Source organism: Erythranthe guttata, chromosome 14 (assembly GCF_056151865.1).
Source record: "Erythranthe guttata isolate IM_541 chromosome 14, IM_541, whole genome shotgun sequence".
NCBI lineage: Eukaryota > Viridiplantae > Streptophyta > Magnoliopsida > Lamiales > Phrymaceae > Erythranthe > Erythranthe guttata.
This window is the reverse complement of record NC_142546.1, coordinates 20,066,535-20,094,019: the sequence shown is the minus strand read 5'-3', so window position 1 is coordinate 20,094,019 and position 27,485 is coordinate 20,066,535. Positions and strand designations below refer to the sequence as shown.

At 35.0% G+C, this 27,485-nt stretch overlaps 5 protein-coding genes across 8 annotated transcripts; 3 read left to right on the top strand and 2 right to left on the bottom strand.

Annotated features, from left to right (window-relative positions):
* Positions 1 to 376: 376 nt before the first annotated feature.
* On the bottom strand, positions 377 to 2,376 carry RIC6 (ROP-interactive CRIB motif-containing protein 6). Its single transcript, XM_012973438.2, has 4 exons — positions 2,017 to 2,376; positions 1,739 to 1,839; positions 1,498 to 1,594; positions 377 to 973 (listed from the first exon to the last, which is right to left on the bottom strand). Exons 1-4 carry the CDS (start codon positions 2,072 to 2,074, stop codon positions 600 to 602), a joined length of 630 nt encoding a protein of 209 aa, XP_012828892.1. The 5' UTR covers positions 2,075 to 2,376; the 3' UTR covers positions 377 to 599.
* A 3,720-nt stretch (positions 2,377 to 6,096) lies between these two features.
* Positions 6,097 to 7,831, top strand: LOC105950231 (large ribosomal subunit protein eL14z). Its single transcript, XM_012973577.2, has 5 exons — positions 6,097 to 6,232; positions 6,326 to 6,427; positions 6,981 to 7,110; positions 7,201 to 7,313; positions 7,626 to 7,831. Exons 1-5 carry the CDS (start codon positions 6,230 to 6,232, stop codon positions 7,680 to 7,682), a joined length of 405 nt encoding a protein of 134 aa, XP_012829031.1. The 5' UTR covers positions 6,097 to 6,229; the 3' UTR covers positions 7,683 to 7,831.
* Positions 7,832 to 8,874: 1,043 nt separating this feature from the next.
* Positions 8,875 to 12,103, top strand: LOC105950254 (vacuolar protein sorting-associated protein 2 homolog 3). 2 transcript variants are annotated; one of them, XM_012973606.2, is made up of 11 exons: positions 8,875 to 9,078; positions 9,319 to 9,363; positions 10,137 to 10,171; positions 10,267 to 10,317; positions 10,402 to 10,506; positions 10,607 to 10,678; positions 10,857 to 10,928; positions 11,007 to 11,087; positions 11,605 to 11,640; positions 11,725 to 11,780; positions 11,870 to 12,103. In XM_012973606.2, the coding sequence occupies exons 1-11, from the start codon at positions 9,045 to 9,047 to the stop codon at positions 11,919 to 11,921; spliced, it is 639 nt and encodes a 212-aa protein (XP_012829060.2). In that variant the 5' UTR covers positions 8,875 to 9,044; the 3' UTR covers positions 11,922 to 12,103. The 2 variants fall into 2 exon arrangements, with proteins under 2 accessions (XP_012829060.2, XP_088670327.1); XM_088814201.1 differs by having other exon boundaries at positions 8,880 to 9,078; positions 11,007 to 11,083; positions 11,601 to 11,640.
* A 168-nt stretch (positions 12,104 to 12,271) lies between these two features.
* On the bottom strand, positions 12,272 to 19,783 carry LOC105950204 (casein kinase 1-like protein 10). 2 transcript variants are annotated; one of them, XM_012973537.2, is made up of 14 exons: positions 19,114 to 19,783; positions 18,952 to 18,992; positions 18,272 to 18,341; positions 17,061 to 17,209; positions 16,877 to 16,972; positions 15,784 to 15,854; positions 15,093 to 15,154; positions 14,918 to 14,981; positions 14,716 to 14,800; positions 14,131 to 14,257; positions 13,905 to 13,978; positions 13,772 to 13,829; positions 13,067 to 13,200; positions 12,272 to 12,912 (listed from the first exon to the last, which is right to left on the bottom strand). In XM_012973537.2, the coding sequence occupies exons 1-14, from the start codon at positions 19,187 to 19,189 to the stop codon at positions 12,634 to 12,636; spliced, it is 1,386 nt and encodes a 461-aa protein (XP_012828991.2). In that variant the 5' UTR covers positions 19,190 to 19,783; the 3' UTR covers positions 12,272 to 12,633. The 2 variants fall into 2 exon arrangements, with proteins under 2 accessions (XP_012828991.2, XP_012828992.2); XM_012973538.2 differs by having other exon boundaries at positions 13,067 to 13,191; positions 19,114 to 19,668.
* Positions 19,784 to 20,990: 1,207 nt separating this feature from the next.
* Positions 20,991 to 27,448, top strand: CHR8 (chromatin remodeling 8). Of its 2 annotated transcripts, none has more exons than XM_088814520.1 (8): positions 20,991 to 21,269; positions 21,700 to 21,829; positions 22,451 to 22,996; positions 23,084 to 23,477; positions 23,693 to 24,548; positions 24,922 to 25,531; positions 25,761 to 26,204; positions 26,603 to 27,448. In XM_088814520.1, the coding sequence occupies exons 2-8, from the start codon at positions 21,737 to 21,739 to the stop codon at positions 27,323 to 27,325; spliced, it is 3,666 nt and encodes a 1,221-aa protein (XP_088670646.1). In that variant the 5' UTR covers positions 20,991 to 21,269; positions 21,700 to 21,736; the 3' UTR covers positions 27,326 to 27,448. The 2 variants fall into 2 exon arrangements, with proteins under 2 accessions (XP_088670646.1, XP_088670647.1); XM_088814521.1 differs by having other exon boundaries at positions 21,249 to 21,342.
* Positions 27,449 to 27,485: the final 37 nt, after the last annotated feature.

Sequence of the window (27,485 nt, the reverse complement as noted above, 5' to 3'; positions counted from 1 at the left end):
TCATTTATTTTATTTAATTTTGAAGAGAGAAAAGCCTCATTTTCAAGTTTACAAAAATTAACCATCATAAAACACTTTAGATAGAGAGTTCACTCATCATTTCAAAGATAAGTGTTATTTGTGCGCCTTCTTATAGCTTTTTGTTCTCTTTAGATTATCAGTCGGTCGATGAGTACTTGATCGAACATCGGAGTGCGATCACTCGGGCAACCCCGGCGTCGAGACACCTAGCTAGTGCCTGTATTTCCGCGCCTTACTTGGAGTTGAAGATTCGTGATCAATTAGATTAATTTCGAATAATGTAGTATTGTTGCCTCTAAAAATATATATATGTTGTATATTTGACCAACGCAAAACTAAAATTCGGGCTCTGCCATTGAACAATCGAAAAACGTAAGTAATATGAACAATTCATCATTGACGTATCCTACGGAATCACATCATCAATTTAAAACAAAAAAAGAAAACAAAACAAAAGGCCCTTGATTGCTGAGCACCTTACTAGCTAACTAGGCCAAAAAACTAAAATTTAGGGCGAAAAAAAAAAGAAAAAAGAAAAAAGAAAAAAAACCAAAGAAAAGCTTAAAAAAATCAAATATTTACTCTCTTAGGGTTACTCTATTTTCCCTCTGGTCTTCATCACCATCTATACTCGGAGCAGGCTCCGAGTTTTCAGTTGTGCCGCCATTATTATTACTAGAAGTTGTTCCTTTGGTTCGCGACCTAGTGGATCCGCCCCCATTGACCGATTCCTTTGACTTTTTTCTACGCGTTTTCTTTGGAATATCTGGCAAGCCTCTTGGGGGCGACGACGAAGAAGTACTTGTTGTTGCATGCATGGTCGAATCTTGCTTGTTCAACTCCTTCGATTGGTGCTTTCTTGATTGCCTTGGTTTTGTGGACGGATCTTTCTTCTTCGGTGACGACGAGTCATTGTTACTTGTTGCTTTCTGGCTGCTGCTTCGCTTTGAATCTGCAATTTATGTCGATAATAATTTAATCAACCCTCGTTAGGAGAGTTGTATACGTCGTTATTTATATACAAAAATTAAATGATCAATATAATTTTAGGGTTCAGATCATGTCGCTCCCCTTACTTTTGTATTTTGAGGAAAATAGCTTTTTTTACTACGAATTTGTTTGCTGCATTAAAATGTCATTACAAAAGGTACATTTTACTACACGACAATCTGGAAGTCGTAGTAAATGTTAGGATTTGCCGTAATAAAAAAAAAATATTTACCACGGCCATTTACCATAGCAAAGTTGTTGTCACACCCGTATCAGCTGGGAGGGAATTCATAACAAAAGTACTCTTTTTACTACGAATTTGGTATTTTTTTACTACGGTCAATAGTCGTAGTAAAAACCCATTTTTCTACTAGTGCCAAAATTTGAATTCTTTGAGAGGAAAAAAAAATTCCTTATTTTATTTTCCAATTAATTAATTGCATTATTTATTTGCATAGCAAAAGAAAAGAAATAGAAATTGCAAACCTTCAGAAACCCATTTGATCTGAGAATTGTCTTTAGGGTCCCCATGGGGGCCTAATGGTGCCGAGTGTAATCCTGATGACGAGTTTATGTCGTTCATCTGCACATTTTATTAATATATATTTATATATATATTTTTTTTAGATTTGAAAAAAAAAAAAATTAATCTAGAAATGAAGAGATTTGAAAAAGAAAATAATAATTAATTATATTGAGAACATAATAGAGATTTTGTGGTACGAACCCAGCCGGGTGAATCAGCGGCCGGTCCATCCCATCCAATATGAGCCACATGCTTTACATCTGTGGGTAAACCAATCTGCATTTCTTGTTCTTTCTCTTCATCTGCATGCATGCATCCAAAAATAACGTAACGAACTCGATAAATATTTTCGAAAAACAACTTAATTTCGAGCTTAGAGAGAGAAGTCAGAACATAGAGAGAGAGAGAGAGAGAGAGAGAGAGAGAGAGAGAGAGAGAGAGAGAGAGAGAGAGAGAGAGAGAGAGAGAGAGAGAGAGACCAAATATCTGGGAAATGTATCTGAGGCCTTTGAGAAGGCCTTTCATCTTGTTCGTCATGGTCTTTATACGTACGTACTAATTAATTACAAAACTATTTTTATTTTATTTTTCTGAGCAAAACTTGCCTAAAATTCATCCATGCAAAATAAAAAAAAAATAAAAAATGAATATTGAAGAGGAACAGAGCCTCAATCTGTGGAGCTCTCTTGTTATATGGATTGTTATGATTCTAGAGAGAGAGAGGCTCTAATCAAATATGATATCTGAATTTCCTCTGGCTGGTTCACTCTATTTTCTTTCTTTATTTTTATTTTTTAAAGAAAAAAAGCAATTAATTTAGGAATAAATGATATTACGGCAGAGAAAAAAGAAAAATGGTTTATTTTAATTTGAGTGGGGGGAATGAATTGTTGGTTGTTAAAAGCAAAAGCCAAAAAGACCATTAAATTTTTTTGGGTTGGAAATTTTGGGAGTAATATAATAATAGTAACCAAAATGGTGGTGTGGTCAAGACAAACCAAGGGTTGTTATAAGTTCTTGCTCCAACAGATGAGCTATAATTTAGCTTATAAGTTGTAACCTAAAATCCATTATAGTATTCGTTAAATATTGGCAAAAGCTTTGACTGGAGGAGGTGAGTTTGTGTCGATTGAACCGAGTTCAAATTCCCTCGTCAACGGTCGTTAGGTCGAGCCTGTCACACGTGGTTAATTAGCCTAGTGTGTTTTACTTATCTCGTGTAGTTTTAATTCAAATTTCAATTCCAGTTTCCTCTTGAAGTGAGATTTGACAAAAAAAAATATTATTTTTAGTCATTTACGAAGATTTGCATATTATATGCATGATCTTATATATATTTTCATAGTATTCGATATGATGTGTTGATTTTGATATAAATATAATACATATAAGATTGTTTTGAAAGTTAATATAGAATATAAGAGATTAATAATTCACAAGATTGAAGTGGACTAACCATCAAAAAGTTTGTAACACAATATTTTGTTAGTATATGTTTTGATTACAATAAACAGAGAATAACTTAATAAATTGTTGTTATAACTTATTGTGCTAGCACAGTACTTTAACGTACGTTGAACATGACAAAGTGAAATAATTGATTTCTTATTATTTTATTTGAAATTGCATTATTTCTATTGTTCACTCTTTTGACACTTAGATAATTAAGGTACATATTTAATTAATGATCATTACCTTAATGTTTTGATCTATGCTTTACATCTTATGCAGTAATTGATTTATGAATTATTTCTTATGCTTGATTTGATGACATGCATAAATAACAATACATTTCTAATTTAAAAGAAAACATAAATGGCCAATTTGAAAACAACAAACTTTACTTTAATGTAAAATGTAAAACATAAATTCCTATTGATTTCATATTTTTGCCACAAGTGTTGAACGAGATGTGACTGGAGTTGAGAATGAATTTCTCTACTTAATTCGGATACAATTATGAATTCAAAAAACTCCATCAACTTGGAAATAGGCGCGCGTGAGATATTTATTTTTTCAGTTGTTTCAAGTTAATCATAGTACTCTATGAAATTGATGTATATTTTATCTTTGATAATCATATTATAAAGTAAGATACACACATTCATAATCACATTACATTTTCTCTATCCCAAAAAAGAGGTTGGTCCTTACACAATTACAAAACATGAAGGTAAAACCAAAAAGTCTAGTCTACCTTGTATAGTCATCCAAACTAACTAAGGGGGCACCCCGTGGCTTTGGGAAGATTCTGTGATTTGGCTAACTACCTCACGTGCATGGCAGAGATCGATGATGCTCATGTATATAAAACTCACACTAGCATTAAGAAACTGAAAAAAATCATAGAGATTTTGTAACTCGAGTTTCTTTGAATGCAGAAAAGTTAGGATTTGAGAGTGATACTACTTATGTGTAATTGCAATATATATGACCAGTAATGTTTTGAATTTTTTATTTGAATATTGTTGAACTAGTTATATTTAATTTATAAAAATATAGTGTTGTAACAACTAATAAAATATTAAATAAAATTAAAAAATATTTAAATGGATGACCCATCAACCGACCCACTAAATTAGTTTTCAACCATCACCAACTCACCCATGTAAATTGGGTCGATAACGGTTTCCAATATTGGCCAAAATTGGTTGAATGGGTTGGGTTGGTTTTATAGCTGGTTTTTAACCAACCCAACCAACGCACATCCCTAATAACTAAAATATGTCTTCATTATTAGGTGACCTTCTATAATGACCAGCAAAATATGTCCCGAATTGATCCAATAACAATGCTATCTCCGGTGTGCACATATTCATGAATAGCGTCTGGTGGTCGCATGTTTTCTCGTTGACATTGTCATCTTTTAAATGCATGACTAATTGAGAGTCCCAACAATATTTCTTCTCTGCTTAAAATAGAATTAATGAGCTTCAATGGCAACATGAATCTGAAGAAATAAATCGCGTCTCATTCGAAATATCATTCTGGGATAAGTCGGTTTTGAGATTTTAGAGCCACTAAGCATATTTAGAAAAATGGGTATACGTCACGACTTTTTTGTTTTAATATATTGTACATATGGGCTTTATATAATATACAAGTTTACTTGGTTGGTTTACAAATGGAATTTAACTTGTATTTATAGTACTTTACCTCCATAATTGATGGTGTGATTAATTTAATACTACGATTAAGAGTGACTCTATAGAACTTCCCATATTCTAATTACATTTAAAATAAAAGCAATATGTTTCTAGTGACCTCTTAGAAATCTTTAGTACTTAGTGACAAGTTCCTACTTAGTACTGGTCTACTTAGGCTTAGTCTTAACTTCTTGGCTCGTTTTTTTTTTTTATTTCATTGAGAAGCTTTGGCCAAATGCCAAAAATTAAACTTGAACAAAATTAGGCAGATTGTGACACTTCATCCTTTTTATTATTTAAAATTATTGATTATTAAACTTGCAATGTTATATCTTCAATGTTATATCTTCATTCTTCAATATGAATATAAGTAATTGACATTAATTAATGTCTTATGATTGGAATTGCAAATTGAAAAATGGGTTATTCGTGTCAGGCACTAGGTGGAAAATGATCAAAGCATGGACATGAAATAGACGATGGATATGAAGATGGTGATCATGGAACCTGGTCGAACACGACTGGAGTTGATCGAGGTGTGAACATGAAATAACATCCGAACTTAAAATTATATTTCAGTTTGTTGTTGTCTATTATTTTATTATAGTTAATCGACAAACAAACTCAGCGTTGTCCCTAATTGCTAAAAAAGAAAAAAAAAACCCAAAGTATTATATGAATTAGCAAGAACTCCACGTGTTGTATTTTGAATATCACATTTTCACCCAATTGAGATGTGTATAACCAAACTATCATAAATGTTATATGTAAAATAAAAAAACGCTAGAACAATCTAAGAAACTCTAATGGTATATATATTTATTTCATTTTATCTATGCAAATGATCTTATCATAAAAAAAAATATTAATTTAACCTCATATCTCCTACGAAATATTTCCATGCAATAAGTTGGGTAGGAGGCGAAATAATTCTTCTAGACTTTTTCATAACCGTCTAGGCTATCATGGTCAATGATGATGCATCCAAAAGTTGACCCATGTCGACATTGTTGTCTCTCTCGAGTAGCCTTTTCTTCTTCATCTAATATAGCCGCATCTATTAGTTGTTGGTAGTTGCTTGTCTGATCGAAAACCTCTTCGTAATTATTAAATGAAAAAAAGAAGATCATAAGGATCAGCCCAATAAGAGCGTTTAAATATAAGAAGAAAAAAATTGAAATATAATTATCTAATCGAAATTTAAATTATTATTATTATTATTATTATTATTATTATTATTTTTTTTTTTTAGATAACCATTTAAAGAAATTATATAATCAAATATATATAAAAAATTATGTATACAAAATTATGTTGCAATGAGTAGTAATATCAAAAGTGATATTTTAATAAGACTATAGAAAAGCTAAAAAAAACCCGGTCTAGCCCATACAGCTGCAATTGAAACGGACCGGCCCAAGGCCCATTAGCCCAAATTCAAATCCGAAACCCTAACACCGAATATTTAACCTTCACATTTTCTCTTCTTCTCACAATCTCCGCCCCCTCTCACACAGCTCGCACTCTGCTGCATCTTTCTCCGAAAATGGTGAGCCCTAAAATCATTTCTATCTAACTTTCATTTGAAAATGGTGGAGTTTATTATTTTATTTTTATGCGATTTGTGTTTTGTTTGTTGCAGCCGTTCAAGAGGTACGTTGAGATCGGGAGAGTAGCCCTCGTCAACTACGGAAAGGACTATGGAAAGCTTGTCGTCATCGTTGACGTCATCGACCAGAACCGGGTACGCCATTGTTATTTCAGCTCGAAGAGTAATTTTGTTGCATTTTAATTCAGCTTTTTTTTTGTCTGGTTAACTCAATCTTTGTATGTTTAACTCACTGAGTTGGAATCAATTCAACGTATTGAAAGTTTTATTTTTTAATACTTAGAATTGAATTAAGATTTGGGTTTTTGTTTGATCTTAGCTCTTTTGTGTATGCTGACAGTGATTTAGTTATATTCGATATATGAATAAGAGTACAGCTGTCACTCGTGTATTTAGGGTTTGATTGCAGAGTAAACAAAATGGGTTATTGCAAATGATTCATTAGTTGCATAACCTCACCTGCATTTTGGCGTGGTTACGATTATTAGCTTCTTAGGTGTTTGGGTACGTTGAAAACCCATTTGATAATAAATTTAGATTTAACCGATAGGTTTTTATTTTATAATGGTTTTATGAATTAAATCGAATGACGTGATCTATTACTTGTATCTGGTTTCTAATTCTTGATTGTGCGATATTATATTCTTGTTGGTTTGATGTAATTTACGATTTGGTGCCGCAATCACAGGCTCTAGTGGATTCCCCAGACATGGTGAGGAGTCAGATGAACTTCAAGAGGCTTTCTCTTACAGACATCAAGATTGACATCAAGAGGTCGCCGAAGAAGAAGACTCTTGTAGCTGCTATGGAGGCTGCCGGTCGGTGCTCGAACATTAAAATTTGACTGTCATTTGTTTTCAGTCATATTTGTATTGAAATTTTTACGGTTTTTTTTTTTTTTGTGGCAGATGTTAAAGGGAAGTGGGAAAAGAGCTCATGGGGCAGGAAGTTGATTGTTCAGAAGAGAAGGGCTGCTCTAAATGACTTCGACCGTTTTAAATTGATGCTTGCAAAGATCAAGGTACGTATATTCTTGTTCCGTATACTATTTTCATTCTTGTTTTTTCTTGTGCTTCATAAATAAGTTTTTATTTAATTATTATTATTATTAATTGAGATGAATATGGAAAATGATGAAATTTAAATGAATGTCATGCATATTATAATTATACGAAACAACTTACCTAACTCATTGTTATTCATTGACATTCTTGGAAAACATTGAACTTTTCGAAAACATTGTAACTCTAATGATTGATTTAGACAAAATAGTATGTGGTTCTTAATCTATCGGAGGCTAATTTTTTGTTTTGTTTTTTGATGATGATTGCAGAGGGCCGGTGTTGTTCGACAGGAGCTTGCGAAGCTTAAGAAAGAGACTCCCGTTTGAGTATTATAGTTTCTGATTTGTTAAGATTTTGTAGGATTTTGAAACTTTGTTTATGCAGATCCTTTTCTTGAATTTGTTTACAGAATGGAAATGTCTTTGAATTTTTCGTATTTATCGTTTGGACTTGCTTGCAAGTTATTTTTCTCTAATTTGTTGTGATCTTGGTTTTTGTAGTGATCTTTATTCCTACGACTGTTCTATGGAGTTAATTTGGTTGAGCCAGGGGCAAATTTTCGCTGCTTTTCCCAAAATTCACTCGATTTAAACCAAAACGTGTTTGATTCAAATTGCATCAACAAATTTACCTATGGTGTGAAGAAAAATTATATATTAAGGTGTTCAAGTTTTATTTAAGTAGTAGTGTACGTTCTGTTGATAACAACTCTACAATATAAAACCCAAATGTATTGATTAAAATTGTATTCGAAAGATATCAAGATTTTAAAACTTCCATAATTTGCAAAATGACTCAATTTTTTTTAAAATACTAGGTTGTTAAAAGTCTTATTTCTTACAGTGTAGCCTATAAAAACCCGATTTTATCCCATTTATGTATCGTAGACTGAGGTATCTATTGAATTATGAGTTCAATACATCTTTGTTTAGCAGAAAGACAGGTATCCCTTTCTCATTATCAGATGATCACTTATTCACAAACTTCAATACTTTTGCATTTTGCATCTCATGGAAAACCATTTTTGCTCCGCTTAGCCTTATCCCCCTCTAGGGGGATTTTAGTGATATATGATTATATTCTATACTATTTGGTCAAATACCTAGCGACAAACTCCTATATTCCTTTCATTTTTAATTGCATATTAAAGCAACGAAAAGATCTACACCTTTTTTGATTTAACTTCAACTAGATTTGTTTAAATTATGACTAATTGACTTAACTTTGTAAAGTACAAAACTAGTCCAGTAAGGTTTTGCACATCAACTTAGTATAGTTAAAAGTCATTCTAGTTATCATAAGGATAAATATAGCACTTACTCCCCTCTGGTTTGAACTTTGTGCACATGACATCCTTATACTTTCAATATAAGGGCTTATGTGCTCATATGAAAAGTATAAGGGCTAATGTGCACAAATTTCAAACTATAGGAGTTAAGTGCCATTTACCCTAATTATAAATCAGTTTAGTTGAAATTGCACCACCGAAGTAGGACTATTTTAGTCTTTTTTAACTTAATAAAAATATTGAAAAAAAAAAAGGTAGAGAGAGAAACCGCTGCATATCTTCAGACCTTCGTCGCAGTGTATCTTCACCGCGATTATACATACACATATACGGCGTCGGTATACGGAATCCACCCACCCCCTACATTCTGAGTTTTCTCTGTGTAGTAGTACATCCAAATATGAACATCTTCTCCAAAAAACCTACCGCCAAAGGTTTATTTGTTCTCTCTCTCTCTCTCATTGATTAATGTGTTAACGATGCGCACTGCGATGAACTCTTTTTTTTTTCCCCCACGATTAATTTATTGTAAATCAGCCATTTTTATCGTGTGAATTCTTATTCACTTGTCCGTTCGTTGACTTGTGATCTTTAATTTCGATTTTATTTTTGGATTGTGCGTGCAATATTCTTCAATTTTTATTTAATTTAAAAAAAAATTTATTTTTTTGCAGAGGCACTTCGGGAGAGTAAGCGAGAAATGACCAATGCCACTAGAGGTTTTTGTTTCAACGTATTTTATTACATTTATGTACTTGTTGTTTTTCTACCACTTGTTCTTATTTGGCTTTCTTTTGATTTTCCCCAAATTGAATTTACTGTACATTTCTTTAGATTAGGTTTATGTGGGGATAATTCTGCTTCCTTAAGCCTTAATTTGAAAATACTATCAGTTCATGGGGATGGATGTGTAATAATACTAATGCCTGCAAGATGATGGAGATCATGAATTTTATCTATGGTAATTCAGTGCCCTTAGGTTTAGAAGCAGGCAGAACTAATTTTACAGTGTGTTATTGGGCATGTTAGTCTCTCACAGAAAAATTAAAGTTCGATAATCGGGAAAAGATGAGATTTTTTTTGTGTCCTCACCATTTCATATAAGAGATGCATGACTAAAGGCCCAATCATTATCTTCTTGCTTTTCTCTTTACCTACGTTTGAATGCTATGCATGTATGTACCTACATGCTTGTGTCGTATTTGTGTTCCTTTAGGTTTAATATACGTCTAATATCTTAGGATCTTAATTCTCGTTTCATTTCAGTGCAAAATTAGTTTCTTTAATATAAATTGTTGTAGGAGCGGCTAATGAAGCGCCGAGTTTTTAAAATATGCTACCCTGGAACTTTGGTTTCCAGAGATGCAAATAGTGAACATGTAGTATTTATATATCACATGAAGCAAAAGTTCAACTCCATTTTTGACATGCTTGCTTGACCCGGAACTGATACTAACTCGTGTACATTATTTGGTCTGTGATTTTGGTTTAGGTATAGAAAGGGAAATTAATACATTACAGTTAGAGGTATGTCAAAGTTTCGTTTTTTATTTTTCCTTTCTTTGGTTCAGTTTATCTTTCTCTTGTGCTTATATTGGTACACTTTATTGTTTGTTATGCAGGAAAAGAAACTCGTTGCTGAGATAAAAAGAACTGCGAAAACAGGGAATGAGGTGGGCAGGACAGTTAAAATTTACATAGCAAATAAGCACTAGCGAGTATTAACGATATCGTACGTTCTCCCTTCATTTTTTCAGGCAGCAACAAAAGTTCTTGCACGTCAATTGATCAGGCTTCGGCAACAAATAGCCAACTTACAAGGTAGTCGAGCTCAGATGAGAGGTATATCGGTTCACACCCAGGTACATAATGAGATTATAACACTCAAAAAGAGATGTTTTCTTGTTTCGTTCGCTATGGTTCGCTTCAGAATAGTTCATAACTAGGGATATCCTTTTGCAGGCTATGTCTGCCCAAACTTCTGTAGCTGTCGGTATGAAAGGTGCAAGTAAAGCTATGGCAGCAATGAATAAGGTTACATCATCACATCTCTACAAGATAGATTTACTAATGATAGAAAATATATAAATGTATTCCCCTTGTTATTTGTTTTCTCTTTTTGGAGTGCTTCCGAGAGAGAGGGGGAAATTATACATGAATTGCAATTTTTTATTTTTATTTTTTGTTTACCTTGAATTGCATTTACTTGCAGCAAATGGACCCTATCAAGCAGGCAAAGGTTATGCAGGACTTTCAGAGGCAATCAGCGCAAATGGATATGACTGTAAGTTTGTACAATGCATTTCGACAAACTACCATGCTTTCTTCTGTGCTAAGTTCACTTATAATATCTTCCGTGCAGACTGAAATGATGTCAGATGCCATAGATGACGCTCTCGATAACGATGAGGCTGAAGATGAAACCGAAGATTTGACAAATCAAGTAAGTTTTTACTTCTAGTGGAAAATTAGTGTTAGAATTTTCGAGAGTATATCTGATTTATTTTCAATTAGTCGAGATAAAAAAAAACGTTGATTTAAGTGGCAACTTAGAACCAAGTCTTGAGGAATTAAAGTACGTGTGTTAACTGAAGTTATCTGTAGTGTGTTATTAATGCTTTGGGTAAACAAGAGTAATATAATTTATAAAGCTTCTACTCTGGTCCTCATGCTCAGTTGTCGACCGTGTGCGACTAAACAAGAATTCGATGGTAATAGAGTCCATATCTTAGAGTATGAGTAATAACTAATAATAGAACTACAAAATTTGCAATAATTGTTTTTTCATGCCACCTATAGAGTAAATTATGTAGCCGATACGGAAATTTGCCAAGTTCTGTTGAAAATTCTTCAACAATTGGTATGAGAGATTCTGGTTTGTAATTTGGATATCTCGTTTTCTCGTACATTGTGCATTTTAACCACCATGCATTTACTAGTTTATGAATAATTGTTTCCAGGTGCTGGACGAAATTGGTGTGGATGTTGCCTCACAGGTTAGTCAAAAAAATTCTTGGAAAATCTGATTAGCTGAGAAATTATTGTCGGAAATTTAATTTTGATTTGTGGAATCTTGACAGTTGTCAGCTGCTCCCAAAGGGAAAATTGCTGGGAAGAACACTGAGGATGCTAGCAGGTATATCTTTATTAACCAGTTTTTGTTGCTTCCTTTTATTTATTATTATTTTTTAATATAATATTAAATTTGTACTTGTGATCATGTAGTTCAAGCATGGATGAACTGGAGAAGAGGTTATCAGCCCTTAGAAATCCTTGAGCTTTAAACATATCATCATCGACTTCCTCACTTGTTTCTGCTACGAAATTCAGTTTCAAATTATCTCCTACATTTGTACTTTTTGTATATAGTTATCACTTCCCTTGCTATTACTTCTGGAATTTGTCTATTAATTGTTACACCACATTTTTCGATTAATACAATTATCAACTTCTGGATCAGATTTGTTGAATTTTAATTTCATTTTCTGATATTCACTGTTTACGATAACATCTGTCTTCATGTTCGTGGCTGTTTCTGGTGAAATCTTTCAGATCCGTTATAAGTGATTCAAATGGCAAAGTAATTCAACAAACGAGATATCAAAAACAAAAAGAACTCGCACTATATATGGTCATGAAATCAATTAGGTATTTCATATTTAGTATACTCCTATTCGGTATCACTTGCGTGGTGCCATAAACAGATAGCATTATTACATCTACCATTGTCTCGTAAAAATGGAGGGAAAAAAAGCTCCCGCGTATATAGAGCCCATCAAATTCCTTCAGATGAGCATTACAACGCGTCCAAGAGAAAGAACTCTAAGCAAAAAAAGAAAAAAGTCGAAGCCAATTGTGGTATAAGTACGGCAAACTTCACATTTACAAGAGCAAAGATAAGACAACGCCAAGATGATTTCCCTTAAAATAGATGGTGTATTTGTCTACTTCACACGGGACTTTTTTTAATGCAAAAGACCGTCCTCCATTTACTTCTTGATTGAAAGGAACTCGAAGCTTCGTAGAGGGTCATCACGAGAAGTACCTTTAGCAGTAGTAATTGCGGTACGTGAAAATGAAGAGGGCTTAGGCTCGAGAATGCCAGGTTGGATTCTTTGTGTGGTAGATAAACGACCAGTGCTAGACACCATTCTACTAGAACGACCATCAGTAGCCTCACCGGACGAGCTTGGCCTGCTACTTGCAACAGCTGGTCTCTTTGAAGAACTGCCATTTCGTGAACTGCGGACTCTTTCTGAATCGAGTTGCTGCAAAGATGGCACATAGTTCAACTTTTGTCCCACAAGAAATTTACTTTTAAATGTGTAAACACGACAAAATGACGATAATTGCACATCCAATTTTCGCAGACATACATAGAGCTCGTAAAAGAAAAGGACGAGAATGTAAAAGAGGAAATACCACATCTTTGGAAGCAGGGACATCTTCTAATGTCCTATGTCTGGGATGTTCAACGGGCCGACCAGAAGCTGAAGTGTTTCTTCTTGAAAAAGCTTCAACTGCGCCCGAGAATCTCTCTCTAAGATCTTGACCCACTTTACAAAAACAGCAACCAAATAAGAGCATAGAGAAAAATGAAAAACTACAAATTGATACCGGTAATCAAACATTTCCCTCAGATATTGGATTTCTTAATCAATCACATTATTTGAAAAACTCCAAACCTCAGTTTTTCGTATTTAAGACATATTTTTTTTTTTTTTTTTTTGTACACATACTAGACCTATCTGACTTCTGAATATTTAATCTTCACAGAGTCTTTTCAATTTGATTCAAGGATTTAGAATGTCCCGTATCAGAGGAGATGTAAACCTTCTTTTTATCAAACAAAAGAGCTAGAAGGTTGACACTCAATGAAGTGGTCATCTTCTACTACCATGTATGCTGGTCTAGGAACTTACACGAGTAAATTTACCAGAAATTGCAATAGCCAGAACTATTTTACAGGTTTGCCTCTACAAAGGCATACACATTCAAATTTCAATCTCATAGCTGTACAAAAAGCTTGTAAAGCGACTAGCTGGTCTATTATCAATCCAAATATCGGATGCAAGCAGATAAGAGGAAATCAATATATAGGTGCTATTTTTGGCCAGAGAAATATACCTGATGTTCTTCTTGGTCGGTCACCAGAGGTTCCGGCAACAGGATTGACAGTTGGATTCTGGAAGAATATGCACCAATTAATGATATAAACTATTAAAAAACTAGGTAAGAGTACAAATATGCAAACACTAACCCTTGGTCTGGAACTCGAACCAATTTGGGGATACTTCAGTATAGTCCAATCGAACACATGGTCAAGTTGGTAACCTGCATGAATATTGTAATTCCAAGCTGAAATACAAGATACTCCAGAAGAATCTTAACTAACAACGAACTCAAAAAATGTTGGGATACTAAGAAAATATGCAGACCATAGACAACCTAAATTAGGAAAGCCCAATTAGATAACCATCCAGTACCTTCACGAGAAAACAAGTCTCGGAAGAGCCTCTTCAAGTAAGAATAATCTGGCTTGTCCTCAAATCTTAACGATCGGCAATAGTGAAAATATGATATGAACTCAGATGGACACGATTTGCACAGTACCTGTTACAATTGCTTATTTGTGAACTTTCTGCGACTTATCAGCAAGTAATGCAATAAGTTAAGCCACCAAATCTAGGACAGGAAGTTAGAACATGATAAGAAATGATATTTTTTTTTAAGTTGAGTATATTTCTTCAGTCATTAAGTTCAGAAGACACTTGAGGGAAAATCTTTTTCGTTCATACATTTTTTATATTCCTTCACTTATTTGAAGACATGCAAATTAGGCATGAATACACAAGTGCTTCCTGAAGAACCAAAGTGCTCCATTATTTTTTCTGAAGCAAGCAAACTTTGACCCGTATATCTTGTAATAAGTTTCTCCTTGGAAATAACTAGCGGTGTAATAATATCAGAACTCTCGTAACCCAGCTTTTTGAGCACTGGAAAACATACATTTCAAACAATGACACCGGACACCCACTACCAAGCATGCGAATATGGCACATTTTATTTACCTCGACAGGAGTCAACATTTTCTTCTCACTGATTTTGTCGTATTTCTGCTTTTTGGTACCAGCTTTAAGTCCTTGCCAAGGGAGGCTGAAATGAATAAGGGAACACAAAAATCAAAAACTAAATTTCACATGAAAATCCAAAAAGAAATAGGAAAAATGCCAACAAACATAAAGGGTAAGGGATAGATAGAATCCCACCAACCTTCCTCTCAGAAAATACATTAGGACATAACCAAGAGATTCCAAATCATCCCTTCGGCTTTGCTCTGAGCATATGCAAATTACAAACATGTTAAGGGAAAAATAATGGATCACCCTCTAAGAAAGCACGTTACACAGAAGCAAAACAACTCCAGTGACTGTGACACATCACTCACCAACTCCAAGGTGTGTATTGACACTGGCATAGCGAGCGGTACCCGTGAGATTCTTGTTTTCCCTGAGACAAAATTTTAAGAGCTTTACCCAAGAATGTTATCGAAGTCAAGAACTGACTTGCAATAAACGCAGATATATTATCTCAACAACTAAAATTCTTAAACGTCAAGATTTTTTCTTGGATTAGGGTTCTACTTGGATTTAACAAGGTAGAGGGTAGTAAAATCGTTTAAATAATAAAATTGGGATCATAATTGGGCTATGAGTCCCTTTGTTGGACCAAACTCATTTTTTTTCTTCCAAACAAGTGAGCCCAGTAAAGTCCAACCATTTTCAGTACACTACTGCACGTTTTCTTCCATTCAAGTTATAACACACGACTATCTCTAAATTTTGAGGAAAGATTGAACCGTAGCAGAAATAAGAAACAACAACGACCAAGAACTAATCTATAATCAATGGACACCAAAAAACACATTTTTTATATATGTTGGGACATGTTTTACATATGTGGAGGCATATAAAATTTAGCATGCTATTTAAGTTTACAAGATATGTAAAATCTTGATTCTACGGTCCATTTTTACGATAACAATTTCACAATTCCCTTTGAATTTTACTTATAATCCCGATTTTGATTACCTAGGTACTAAGTAACTTAGACGTAATCATTACATAAAGAGAAGATACCTGTAGGGTATGTGCTTATGAGTCTGGAGATCCCTATATTTCTTGGCAAGACCATAATCAATGATATAAACCTGCATAAATACAACAGGTGCCACTGTCATGCAAAACATTTACACCAATAAGAGTGAGAATTAAGTTGGTGTCCCTAAAAGGTCCACATGAAGGAAATTCTACCAATGAATAGTAGGAAAACATTCACCAAGTCCCCCAAAGATAAAAGACACTAGGAAACAAGCCAAGAGATGAGGTGATATAGGTACTACACAGTGACAATATTGCATCTCTTTTCTAAAACAAAAGAAGAATTAAGTATCTACCGGACTTAAAAAAGTTTCTCTAAGATGTATTGTCCTTCTCTCATTCTTAAATGTGATGCAAGGTTAACTCAAGTCAAAATCAGCTGAAGTCCAAATAATGTATGCCAAAATGGCAAAACCTGAAACACCTCCTGTATACGCATAACCTACCACCGTTATATTGGATGTGTCAATATACCAATCCTAGCTATCAATTTAGAAATATTTATTCTTGATGTCATTATTTACTCTTTCAAGAATTTCTGATTATTCATGCAAGAAACCAAGATAGTCATATTTCATCGATGAAAGCACTACTGCTCAAAACCCTCACAGTTGCATCAAAAGATTCCAACATAAGCAGAAAAAAGGTTTATTCAAATTTGAAAATGGAAACTATTTAGCACTAAAGTGATTCAGATACTTCAATTCACACAACATCTCTTCGTTTTCTGTAATAAAGAATAAAGAGTTCTGGGTAGTGGGTAGTAGGTGGTGGATATTTCCGGTATGTGGTTCTGGATATATAGAAAGAAACTGGGAGCCGTTCTAGGTCGAGGCTGTGACAATGACAATTAGTTAATTAAGATAAGAATCTTCAAAAAGAGGAGTTGACGACATGTGTTTTTTTTAGTAGTACGTCTGTTATCCATCTATAATAGATTTAGAAAAGAAGAAGTCAAATGAGCACCAAGAGGCTAACGACATCCAAGCACAAGATAAAGAAAATCAAATGAAAAAAATTATGTGTAGTACATCTAAGTAAGACGACGCCTTAGAATGAGAGAATGACATGCCTGATTCGCTTTGCGGCCCAAGCCCATCAAAAAATTGTCGGGTTTTATATCACGGTGCAGAAATCCTTTTGAGTGCGTGTATTCAACTCTGTTAATCTAAATGTAAATCATAAATTAAATTATAGCTATGGTAGGTAAAATCACAACCTCAGCAAAAAATTCTACAGATGTCCAAACTACTTACTAACTGATCTGCAAGCATTAATACTGTTTTCAAGGTGAACTTCCTGTTACAGTAGTTAAATAGATCTTCCAGACTCGGTCCCAGAAGGTCTATGACCATGACATTATATTCACTCTCAACCCCGAACCATTTCAAGCTGGGAATGCCCACTATATAATAACAAAAAACAACAGAGCGTTAATTCATAGATGTAAATCATCTTCCAGAAGAGAGTAATTTCTACGAAGACATTATCTTACAACATTTCACACTATGCAGTCAAAGGAATCACCTTAAATTCAGAGACATCAAAACAGAATTTTATATTATAATAAATAAATCAAGTCAGCAGAAAGTATTCAAATTCAGAATATCAAATCCCACCCCACCCAACGCCATACACAAAAACGCTTAGAAGAAGAAAAGTTTGAATAACGATTCACCTTATGATCATGACAAGTGAAGTTCACTATATCATTGTCTCAAGATATTAAGCAAGTTTTAACTCTATATTAAATGATTACTGATATATGTAAGAATACGCAAGTAGTAAATGATATGTGGGCCATCGTTAATATAAGTTCCTACAAAAAAATATCTATAACCCAATTATAAAACCAAATATTGCATTTGTATGGAATTATTTAGAGTTGACGAATGATGGGGCTAAGAATTCCAAATTCCTTTTACAATAGATGGACTTAAATAATAATAAAAATGGTAGTCAAACTCAGAATTTTAAGTAAAGTTAGGAGGGGACTGTAAAATCTAATCGTAAAATCACAAGATTTTACATATGTTGTAAAATTGAATTGCATGCCAAATTTATATGTTTCAATATATATAAAGCCCCTAACCCAATTCTGTTCCAAAAGCAAATCCCTATAAAATCTTAGATTTGCATATTTTAAGGATTTTACTCCCATTCTTTAGAGAATTTGCTTGGATTATGATTCGACTATGATTTAACAAAGTAGCGCACATAGAGAATTGTAAAATCACAAGAATTTAATCTCAGTAACTATCAGGATCATAACACTAGAAAAATTAGTACAAACAACAATTTGTGGATTTGGGCTCCACAATAATTCAAAATTATCCAAACAAGCTTAATAGGTTGAACTTCTTATAAACCAATAGATTAAGAGAAATCAGAATGCAATTAAATTAACCAACTTGATGTGAAATATGGAATCTCTCTCTTTTTGTGTGTGAAAGACAGAGTAACTTACTTCCTCCTTGTAGAAGCATATAAATTTTTGACTCATAGTGAAGTTGAGGGTATTTTGTCTTAACTGATTCCTGTCAATTGCACATGTAAAAGAGAATAAATATCTTACGAGAATGATGCTATAATATAGTTGAGAAATAGAATGGGGGAGCATATGCTGTCAACTTTGTTTAATTAAAGAAATTCAAAACAGACTTAGGTGTCGCACAGAAACACAAGTGTTTCATAACGAAGGGAGCTGCAAAAAAATGTCAGAAATCTAACAAAGTTATTAGTCGGGCCACCAACAAACCACGTTGTAAGAATTGATGAAAATCATAGTCGAAAGAGTTCACTCTACTAAGAGTTTAAAACAGTATTATCTGCTAAATAGACTTACTAATACACTTTTTTTCTTTTTACTGATATACTTCATATAGGGAGAGATTCTTTTAATGGTTCCACTAATATGTATTTCAAGCATTCTCAATTTTTACCGACGGGTTTCTAACTAAAATGATAAGGAAAATAAACCTTAGTCCATGCATAAAAAACAATGACAGGATGGATAGTGTGATGAGCTGACTAAATATACAAGGATGTGATACGGATCAATTGAAACGATTGTTTGGCTTCCGACTTCATACAAAAGATGGAGGGGTCAAAGATTAAATTGTATTAAATTTAAATTGGCAAGCATACCAGCTTAATAGCAACTTCTTCCCCATTTTGTATGTTCACACCTACAAAAATAGAATCGACAGGGAAAACTTAGTTCTTTTATGAAAAAAAAGAAAGAAAATGCACTAGTACCTCAACAGTAATACAAAGTAATGAAACAAAAGGATGAATAAAAAGCAATACCCAAATAAAGTTCACCGAATGAACCACTCCCAATTTTCCTTCCAAGCTTGAATTTTCCACCCACAACATGATCCATGGCAATATGCTGAATCAAACAATCCCCAACTGTAAGAATTTCTTCAATTTTAACCTAAATCCCAAATATCAACCGCTGATCACACTAAATTGTTCAATAAAATACGATATACTAGCCAAAATAGGGTTCTCGCAGATCCAAGAAATGCTAAAATAATTCTATAATTACGTATCCTCCTATTCCCGAACTACGCACATCCTATTGAAAAAAACACAAAAAATGACGAACTTATCGCCGATCCCTCGTGATATTATTTGATCAAGCCCAAAAACCACCGATTAAAATCTGGTATGCGTATCATACATGCGGAATAACAGTTGGATTAATCAGAATTTTGATGCTGAGGAATAATAACGTGGGGACAAATCCCCGCAAAATTGAGGGAAAGACGAACAATAGAGAGAGAGAGGAGAGAGAGTTCAGGGAGAAACGGGAATTTCTTCCCTGTGTGCGCGTGAGGAAAAGCAAGTGAGATGAGCGAGAGAGGAGAGAGAGAGGCTGGTTGTATTGTAGGCGTAGGGGTGGGGTGGGGTGTGGTCGGATCTGAAAAGACCAAACTGCCCCTAATTCTTATCATTCGGATAACAGTTAGGTACGGTTAGGACTCTCAAATAAAATCTTTAAAATAAAATTAAAAATAAATATATGTAGATTAGTGGTATTTATTTGAAGCTCGATAGTTCGGCCCAATTTTATCTTAGTTGTTTCAAGATATTGTCATTTGAAAGTTATTTTACTAGGTTCGAAATTTTGTGAGCCCAGTTTGTGGTCATTAGTCATTACGGCTCAATCGGAATAAAACCCGATTAAATAAGTAAATAAATTATGTTTTGTATTGAATATTTTCAAAGTAATTATAGTTGAGAGTATATTTTTAAATGCCAAAATTTATTACTTAAGGTATAAATATTTTCATAACATAGGTTATTAACATGAATTGTTTTATAATAAAACTATAACATATTAATTCATAATATGAATTAAATCACTAATGAACACATCTGAAATAATTTAATAATTTATCACTTTAAAGGTACTAACATCTTTAGTAGTCAAATGTACTAAAAGGAGTATTATACTTTTGTTTATTTTATAGGTGCGATTTGCTGAATACTCTTCGTAGGTTCCTTTCAAATTGGGATGGACGAATTTTGTTAATTTGCTAAGAGTTCTTTATCCTTTTCAGACTGAATCGCATGTTTTTTTTTTCTGCCCCACCTCATCCACTCTTTTCCTCTTCCCTTTTCTTTTATATTTTAGATTCAACAATACTTTCGATGCACCATCATCGTCTTTTCCCATCTCGCAACCATCGTCTTCACCCCTGCTACCATTGTCATATCGCTGTCGTCATCGAATATTAATCTACTATCATACACATACTCAATCATACATATGCACACACACAAATTCACACACAACAGTCGTTGGAAAAGCAAATTTGCGGTTGTAAATGTACATTTGGAAGATATGAACGATAGTTGCTGGTTCACTTTGATTAGCTACGTGATTTTGGGAAGATGTGATCGTGAATATGCAAGCATTCCATGGAAAAGGGCCGCTGAACATTACTAAAAACTCCGTAACTGAGCTCTCCTTATACTATCCACTGTATATTTTTCATTTTATTTGTTGCTAGTCAGGCTGCGATTTCAAACACTGCACGAAAAAAGTAAACTTGTCTATTCTGTATTCAGCGCCCATATCACTCGATTAACGGGTATACATGAACTTTAAATTGTAACGGAATTCAATTCGAAGATCTTTAACAAAATGAGTAATGTCCTTGCCAAATAATTTTGAGGACCTCTAACTAATAATCTATCTTTTATTTTTTAATAATATATATAAATATAACTAGAACCCCAAGTTTGTGGCACGAGGGTGAAAAATTGAGGAATAAAAGGAAAGAAAATAAATAAATAATGGAGAAGTCACCACATATGCAGGCTTTCGTGTCTGCGCTGATCGATTCCTTGCCCAAATAAACCCTCTTCAGCTGTCCTTGTCGAGAGAGAAAAACACAAAGATAAATCGCATATTCAATTGCCAAATCTGCAATGATTCTCTCCTGATAATCGTAAGTATCTTTTCGATTTTCCTACAAATTAGGTATTGGTTTTTGGGGGCAGTTTAATTTCGTCAAAAACCAGGTGGAGTTCCAGTAATATTTGTGCTTCGCAAATTGAATTGATACAAATGATTGAGTACTCAACGGTTTTATATTTTCTTCAACGATTAGTTGCAGTTCGATGATTGCATGGTGTTATCAGTTATTTGGATTGTAGGTTTCTGTGTTTTCAGCATTTACAGTTCTGTTAAATTGCATTTGCATAACGGTGTGTGTGTGAATAATTTTATTGAAATCCACGGGGAGTGTGCCGATTTTGCTTCGGCTTGCAAATCTATAAACTAGAGCAGCCAAATTGAGTTTTGCTTTAACCTGCACTATAATTACTCCATGTGAAAATCAAGTTATGTGAATTGATGCACAAATCTTGTAATGGCAGGTGGCAATTTTGTGAATCTAGCAAGTGATTCAGTCCAATGGATGAAGAGGAAGAGGATAGGGTTTTACTGAGCGCTTTGGGCGTCACATCTGCTAATCCTGAAGACATTGAACGCGATATTTTGGAGAAGGTTGTATTTGCGTATCTTAAGCTCTTTCTTCCTTTCCGCTGTATCTGTTTAGTTTTTTGTTGATTGTAATGGTGTTGCACTCAGCTGTTTTGTATTGCATATAATGCCAAGTCTTTTATGTGATTATGTCTATCGATAGTATTCTGATGGCAGAATTCTCCTCACTCGAGTATATTGCAAACTGCTTTACAATAATTTGTTCTCAAGATCTGAAGTAGCTCTTTAGATCGTTCTGTAGCAGTACAATATTAGTCATATGACATTTATGTGTTTCTTGTTTCTAAATTCATTTTTGCCCATATCTTCTACTCCTGAATTCAGATAGCAGAGTCAGACCGTAGTTTCGAGGGGATAATTATATAGGAAATCATGAAAAATAGTATTAGAATAAGCTAAAATATGCAGCCGATAGAATTGTGGTTGCTTCACTAATCAAACTGTATTTGTTGGTCACGGTAACGTTGAGATCGTTATTGTGGTAGTTTGAACTTCCTGAAAATCAAGGGGTACTATCTTTTTGTCGCTTCTAAATTTATGCATTTAGTTGGATCCTTTGTGGTTTTCTGCTTTCTTCTTTTTGTGTGTCTATATGTATTAACTACGCAGTCTTTATCTGGATAGGCAAGAAAAAATGCTGGAGACAATAATAAAGATGCTAGAGGCAGAGAGGAGGAAACTCTGGACAGAACAAAGAACAATGAAACATCTTCTAGTAACGGAAAAGCAGACTTGGTTAGCAAATTGAGGGCAGTTAAACTTGAAATAGATGCTGTCAAATCTGCTGTGGAACAGTTCGACAACTATAAGGGAGATGAGGCTGATGGTGAGGTCAAAACAGAAGAGGAAAATGACGGAGTGGAAAGAAATGGCATTCATTCATCTCCAAATGATTTGAACCTTCAGCATGCTCTTGCTGCAGACCGTTTAAAAAGCCTGATAAAAACAAGAGTTCATCTTGAGAAAGAAATCTCAGATTCTGCCGAGAACAGCAAACAGGACAGGTTGATAAGAGATCTCATTAAGGAAGAACCCAAATCCAAGAGAAGGTTGAAAGGAGTTGATAAAACAAGCCATAATCAAAATAAACGGCTCAAGAGAGTTTCTGTGGACGAAGATGATGATTTTGATGCTGTTCTAAATGCAGCATCTGCAGGATTTGTGGAAACTGTAAGTGATTTTCTTTCTACTCTTGTCGTTTGTGCAAAGATGATGTGTATTTATACAATAGCTAACAAAACATTGTTCATGTTCTAGGAAAGAGATGAGTTGGTTCGAAAAGGAATTTTTACTCCCTTTCACAAGCTTAAAGGCTATGAACGTCGTATTCAAGAACCAGGGTCATCGAGAAGACACGATGTAGTGGAAAACAATGATCTTGCCTCATCAAGCATAGCTAGAGTTTCTCGGTTAATGTCTGAGGCTTCAAAAGCACGCCCCTCGACCAAGATGCTTGATCCCGAATCAATACCGAGACTTGATGCACCCAGCATCCCTTTTCAACGTCTAAGAAAACCATTGAAGATCCCTCGGTCCCTTGAAATGGAATCTGCTAAAGACAAAGATCAAAAGAAGAAGAAGAGAAGGCCTCAACCTGGGAAGAAATGGAGGAGGTTGGTCTCCCGTGAGGATGAAGGGCTGGACGAAAGTGGTATGTCAGAACATCTATTTTATGCCTCGTATTTTTCTAATGCTGAAATTTAGCTAGAGAAGCACAAGTGAAGCACTTCTGTCGTCATACTGTTTCACATGGTCTAAAATACCTTTCTCCATGTTTTCGTTCTCATGTTTAAAAAACTTTTTTTTGTGTGATTTTTACCTTACATTGATAATTTACTGATAGCTGTACTTGCTTATCTTATGAAGATGGGAAGACCTCCAGTAATGAAGATGATAGCCTTGAAGATGTAGAGGATGCAGATGAAGAAGGGTCTGATTTCGTGACCCTTGAGGGGGGATTGAAAATCCCAGAAACAATTTTTAGCAAACTATTTGAGTATCAGAAGGTTGGTGTACAATGGTTATGGGAACTTCATTGTCAAAGAGCTGGTGGAATTATTGGAGATGAAATGGGTCTTGGTAAAACTATACAGATTTTAGCTTTCCTTGGATCATTGCATTCAAGTGGTATGTACAAACCAAGCATCATTATCTGTCCAGTTACTCTCCTGCGGCAGTGGAAGCGAGAAGCTAATAAATGGTACCCGGGCTTTCATGTGGAGTTATTACATGATTCTGTTCAGGAACCATCCAGTAGGAAAAAGCGTTCAAAATCAGATGACAGTGACTGTGATAGTGAAGATTTTACTGACAGTGATTGTGAAGAAAAACCATCTTCTAAAAACACCAAGTGGGATTCTTTGATAAACCGTGTTTTGAGATCAGAATCTGGACTACTAATAACCACGTATGAGCAACTCCGCCTGCAGGGTGACAAATTGCTTGATATTGAATGGGGATATGCAGTTTTGGATGAAGGACATCGAATTCGAAATCCAAATGCTGAAATTACTCTCGTCTGCAAACAATTGCAAACTGTTCATCGCATAATAATGACTGGTGCGCCAATTCAGAACAAGCTTTCTGAACTATGGTCTTTATTTGATTTTGTATTCCCTGGAAAGTTGGGTGTGCTGCCCGTATTTGAGGCTGAATTTGCTGTTCCAATATCTGTTGGTGGTTATGCTAATGCAACTCCTCTACAAGTTTCCACTGCTTACAGGTTCATTTAGCGTGTTTTGACCTGATATTATATATTTTTATTCACGAGTTAGGTGCTTTGTTCAATCAATATGAACATTTGCATTCTAAAATTTGACAAGTTGTAGGAATTAGCAGATGAAAAATCCAATCTGTTGGAGTAGAAACATAATCTAGACTAGGTGGAGGCTATTAATTTTTTTAAAGGAAACAGAGAAGAATGGCCTTTGCATGAGGGTCTTAATACTTGGAATGCCATATCTTGATTTTTGTGATCATATATTGGAAGTATTGTTTTAAAATTAAGCTGCCGCCCGTATTGTAATCTTTACTTTCATAATCAACTTTCGCTCTCTAACTATTAGTTTCTACCTGGCTAAATCAAATTTGTGCAGATGTGCTGTCGTCCTACGTGACATGATCATGCCTTACCTCCTTCGTCGAATGAAGGTCGATGTAGATGCTCAGCTTCCAAAGAAGACCGAACATGTCCTTTTCTGCAGTCTTACTCCAGAGCAGCGATCTGTGTACCGTGCTTTTCTTGCCAGCTCGGAGGTTGAACAAATTTTTGATGGAAGTAGGAACTCTTTATACGGAATTGATGTTATGCGTAAAATTTGCAACCACCCTGACCTCCTCGAGAGAGAACACTCTCACGGGAATCCAGATTATGGGAACCTCAAACGCAGTGGGAAAATGACAGTTGTCGCTGAAGTGCTTAATGTGTGGAAGGAGCAGGGGCACCGTGTTCTTCTTTTTTCACAAACACAACAGATGCTTGATATTATGGAGAATTTTCTGGTTGCTGTTGGCTATAGTTACAGGAGAATGGATGGTCAGACTCCAGTCAAACAAAGAATGGCTCTCATAGACGAGTTTAATAATTCAGATGAAGTGTTCATTTTTATTTTGACGACCAAGGTTGGTGGACTGGGGACAAACTTAATTGGTGCTAACAGAGTGATCATTTTTGACCCTGACTGGAATCCCTCAACTGATATGCAGGTTTGCAGTGTGCCTTGTTTTAAATTCAGTAGACATTTTTCTTGAGATAACATTCTAAAGTTTGTACTGTTTTTTTGCTCCAATATTCCGCCCGGGGAGTTTATCTGGATTGCTTGTTTGTTATTTTATTTATTTTGGATTTGGATTTTGAGAGAGGAAAAGAGTTTATTTCCTTTGCAGTTGCACGTAGTTGTAACAAATCTGCATCTTTTCTTATGGTTTAAGGTAGGCTCGAGAGCGTGCGTGGCGTATTGGTCAGAAAAAGGATGTAACAATTTATAGATTGATTACCCGTGGAACTATTGAAGAGAAGGTTTATCAGAGACAGATATATAAACATTTCCTTACGGATAAGATATTGAAGAATCCACAGCAGAGAAGATTCTTCAAAGCCCGTGATATGAAGGACCTTTTCACATTAAATGATGATGGCCATGGGGGCTCTACTGAAACATCTAGTATTTTCGGTCAGTTATCTGATGCAGTTAACGTTGTCGGGGATCGCAAGGGTAAGCAGGATGCACCAGAACACGTGAATCCTAGCACATCAAGCACCGTTTTTTCTGCAACTGAAACAGAAAGTATGGACGAGGAAAAAACCAATAATACTGATAACAAGGTGGACGAAGAAACAAACATTTTGCAGAATCTCTTTGATGCCCACGGGATTCATGTGAGTTCCTAATTGCTTCAGTCATTTGTTATATTATAATTAGAATTCAGTTGCTGCTGAAATTTTGTTTGACTTGCCTGCTTTTTGGTGTTTTCAGTAGTTTTGCATGTTCGTAGTTTGAAATACATGTTTGTGGGGTGGGCATGAAATATATTATTTTTAGTAGGTAGGCGAAGAACCTATCCAGACCATGCAATGGAAAATAGAGCGAAGGAAAAAAGTACATTTCGATTTCTTTGATGTTTAGCAAGAACCAAACTTGCTCATTTACATTCGTTCCTTAACAGTTTCTTGAAAACCATATGGAATTGAATGCTCTACTCGTACGAATTGTTTCATTTCCCAGTACTTCCTCGAATCAGTTACTGATACGAAAATACCGTGATTGATTTTTACAGAGCGCAGTGAATCACGACGCAATCATGAATGCTAATGACGAAGAGAAGATAAAGCTCGAGGAGCACGCCTCACAAGTTGCACAAAGAGCTGCAGAAGCTCTGCGTCAGTCAAGAATGCTCCGCAGCCGAGAAAGCATCAGCGTTCCAACCTGGACAGGCAAATCGGGAGCCGCCGGTGCACCGTCATCCGTGAGAAGGAAATTCGGCTCCACCATCAATCCTCAATTGGCCGGCACTTCAACTAGTACTACAAGACAATCAGACGAGATTCCAAATAATGATAATAATAATAATACAAGGCGGCTAAATGGACTTTCAGCTGGAGCATCATCTGGTAAAGCATTATCATCGGCTGAGTTGTTAGCCAGGATCAAAGGGAACCGACAGAGTGCAGCCAGTGATGGGCTTGAGCATCAGTTTGTGTTGGGTGGGCCCTCCTCCAATGGGGGAGGAGAAGGGTTATCTTCTTCGGCTGGGCCTTCTAGAAGAACGTCTAGCAGCTCAGGAGGGGTACAACCGGAACTTTTGATTCGTCAGATATGTACGTTTATTCAGCGAAGAGGTGGAAACACGAGTTCATCGAGTATAGTGGATCACTTTAAAGATAAGATACCCTCAAAGGATTTGCCTTTGTTTAAGAATCTTCTCAAGGAGATAGCTACGTTGGAGAAAAACCCGAGCGGATCCTATTGGGTTTTGAAGCCGGAATATGGAGATCAATGACATTCTATGAGATTCTCGCTGATTAGGATTCTTGATTTTTGCTTAACATAATAACCACACAGGATCACACTTTTGATGTACATCCCACATAATTTTTTATTTTAATATTTTTTTTTGGATCAATGTAGGTGCAAGTGTCGAGAAAAGCTACGTTCTTTTG

Bases quoted from the DNA above. Each gene is read 5' to 3' on its own strand.
- RIC6 (XM_012973438.2), bottom strand. From the start codon at position 2,074: ATGACGAACAAGATGAAAGGCCTTCTCAAAGGCCTCAGATACATTTCC. The intron at 1,840-2,016 runs GTCTCTCTCTCT...GCATGCATGCAG, and splicing joins ATACATTTCCCAGATATTTG to ATGAAGAGAAAGAACAAGAA. The intron at 974-1,497 runs GTTTGCAATTTC...CATAAATTGCAG, and splicing joins GATCAAATGGGTTTCTGAAG to ATTCAAAGCGAAGCAGCAGC.
- LOC105950231 (XM_012973577.2), top strand. The intron at 7,111-7,200 runs GTCGGTGCTCGA...TTTTTGTGGCAG, and splicing joins AGCTGCTATGGAGGCTGCCG to ATGTTAAAGGGAAGTGGGAA. The intron at 7,314-7,625 runs GTACGTATATTC...TGATGATTGCAG, and splicing joins TGATGCTTGCAAAGATCAAG to AGGGCCGGTGTTGTTCGACA.
- LOC105950254 (XM_012973606.2), top strand. From the start codon at position 9,045: ATGAACATCTTCTCCAAAAAACCTACCGCCAAAG. The intron at 9,364-10,136 runs GTTTTTGTTTCA...ATTTTGGTTTAG, and splicing joins AATGACCAATGCCACTAGAG to GTATAGAAAGGGAAATTAAT. The intron at 10,507-10,606 runs GTACATAATGAG...ATCCTTTTGCAG, and splicing joins GTATATCGGTTCACACCCAG to GCTATGTCTGCCCAAACTTC.
- LOC105950204 (XM_012973537.2), bottom strand. From the start codon at position 19,189: ATGGATCATGTTGTGGGTGGAAAATTCAAGCTTGGAAGGAAAATTGGG. The intron at 14,982-15,092 runs GTGAGTGATGTG...GCATATGCTCAG, and splicing joins CAATACACACCTTGGAGTTG to AGCAAAGCCGAAGGGATGAT. The intron at 14,258-14,715 runs GTAAATAAAATG...CAATTGTAACAG, and splicing joins AAATGTTGACTCCTGTCGAG to GTACTGTGCAAATCGTGTCC.
- CHR8 (XM_088814520.1), top strand. From the start codon at position 21,737: ATGGATGAAGAGGAAGAGGATAGGGTTTTACTGAGCGCTTTGGGCGTC. The intron at 23,478-23,692 runs GTATGTCAGAAC...TATCTTATGAAG, and splicing joins TGAAGGGCTGGACGAAAGTG to ATGGGAAGACCTCCAGTAAT. The intron at 26,205-26,602 runs GTGAGTTCCTAA...TGATTTTTACAG, and splicing joins TTGATGCCCACGGGATTCAT to AGCGCAGTGAATCACGACGC.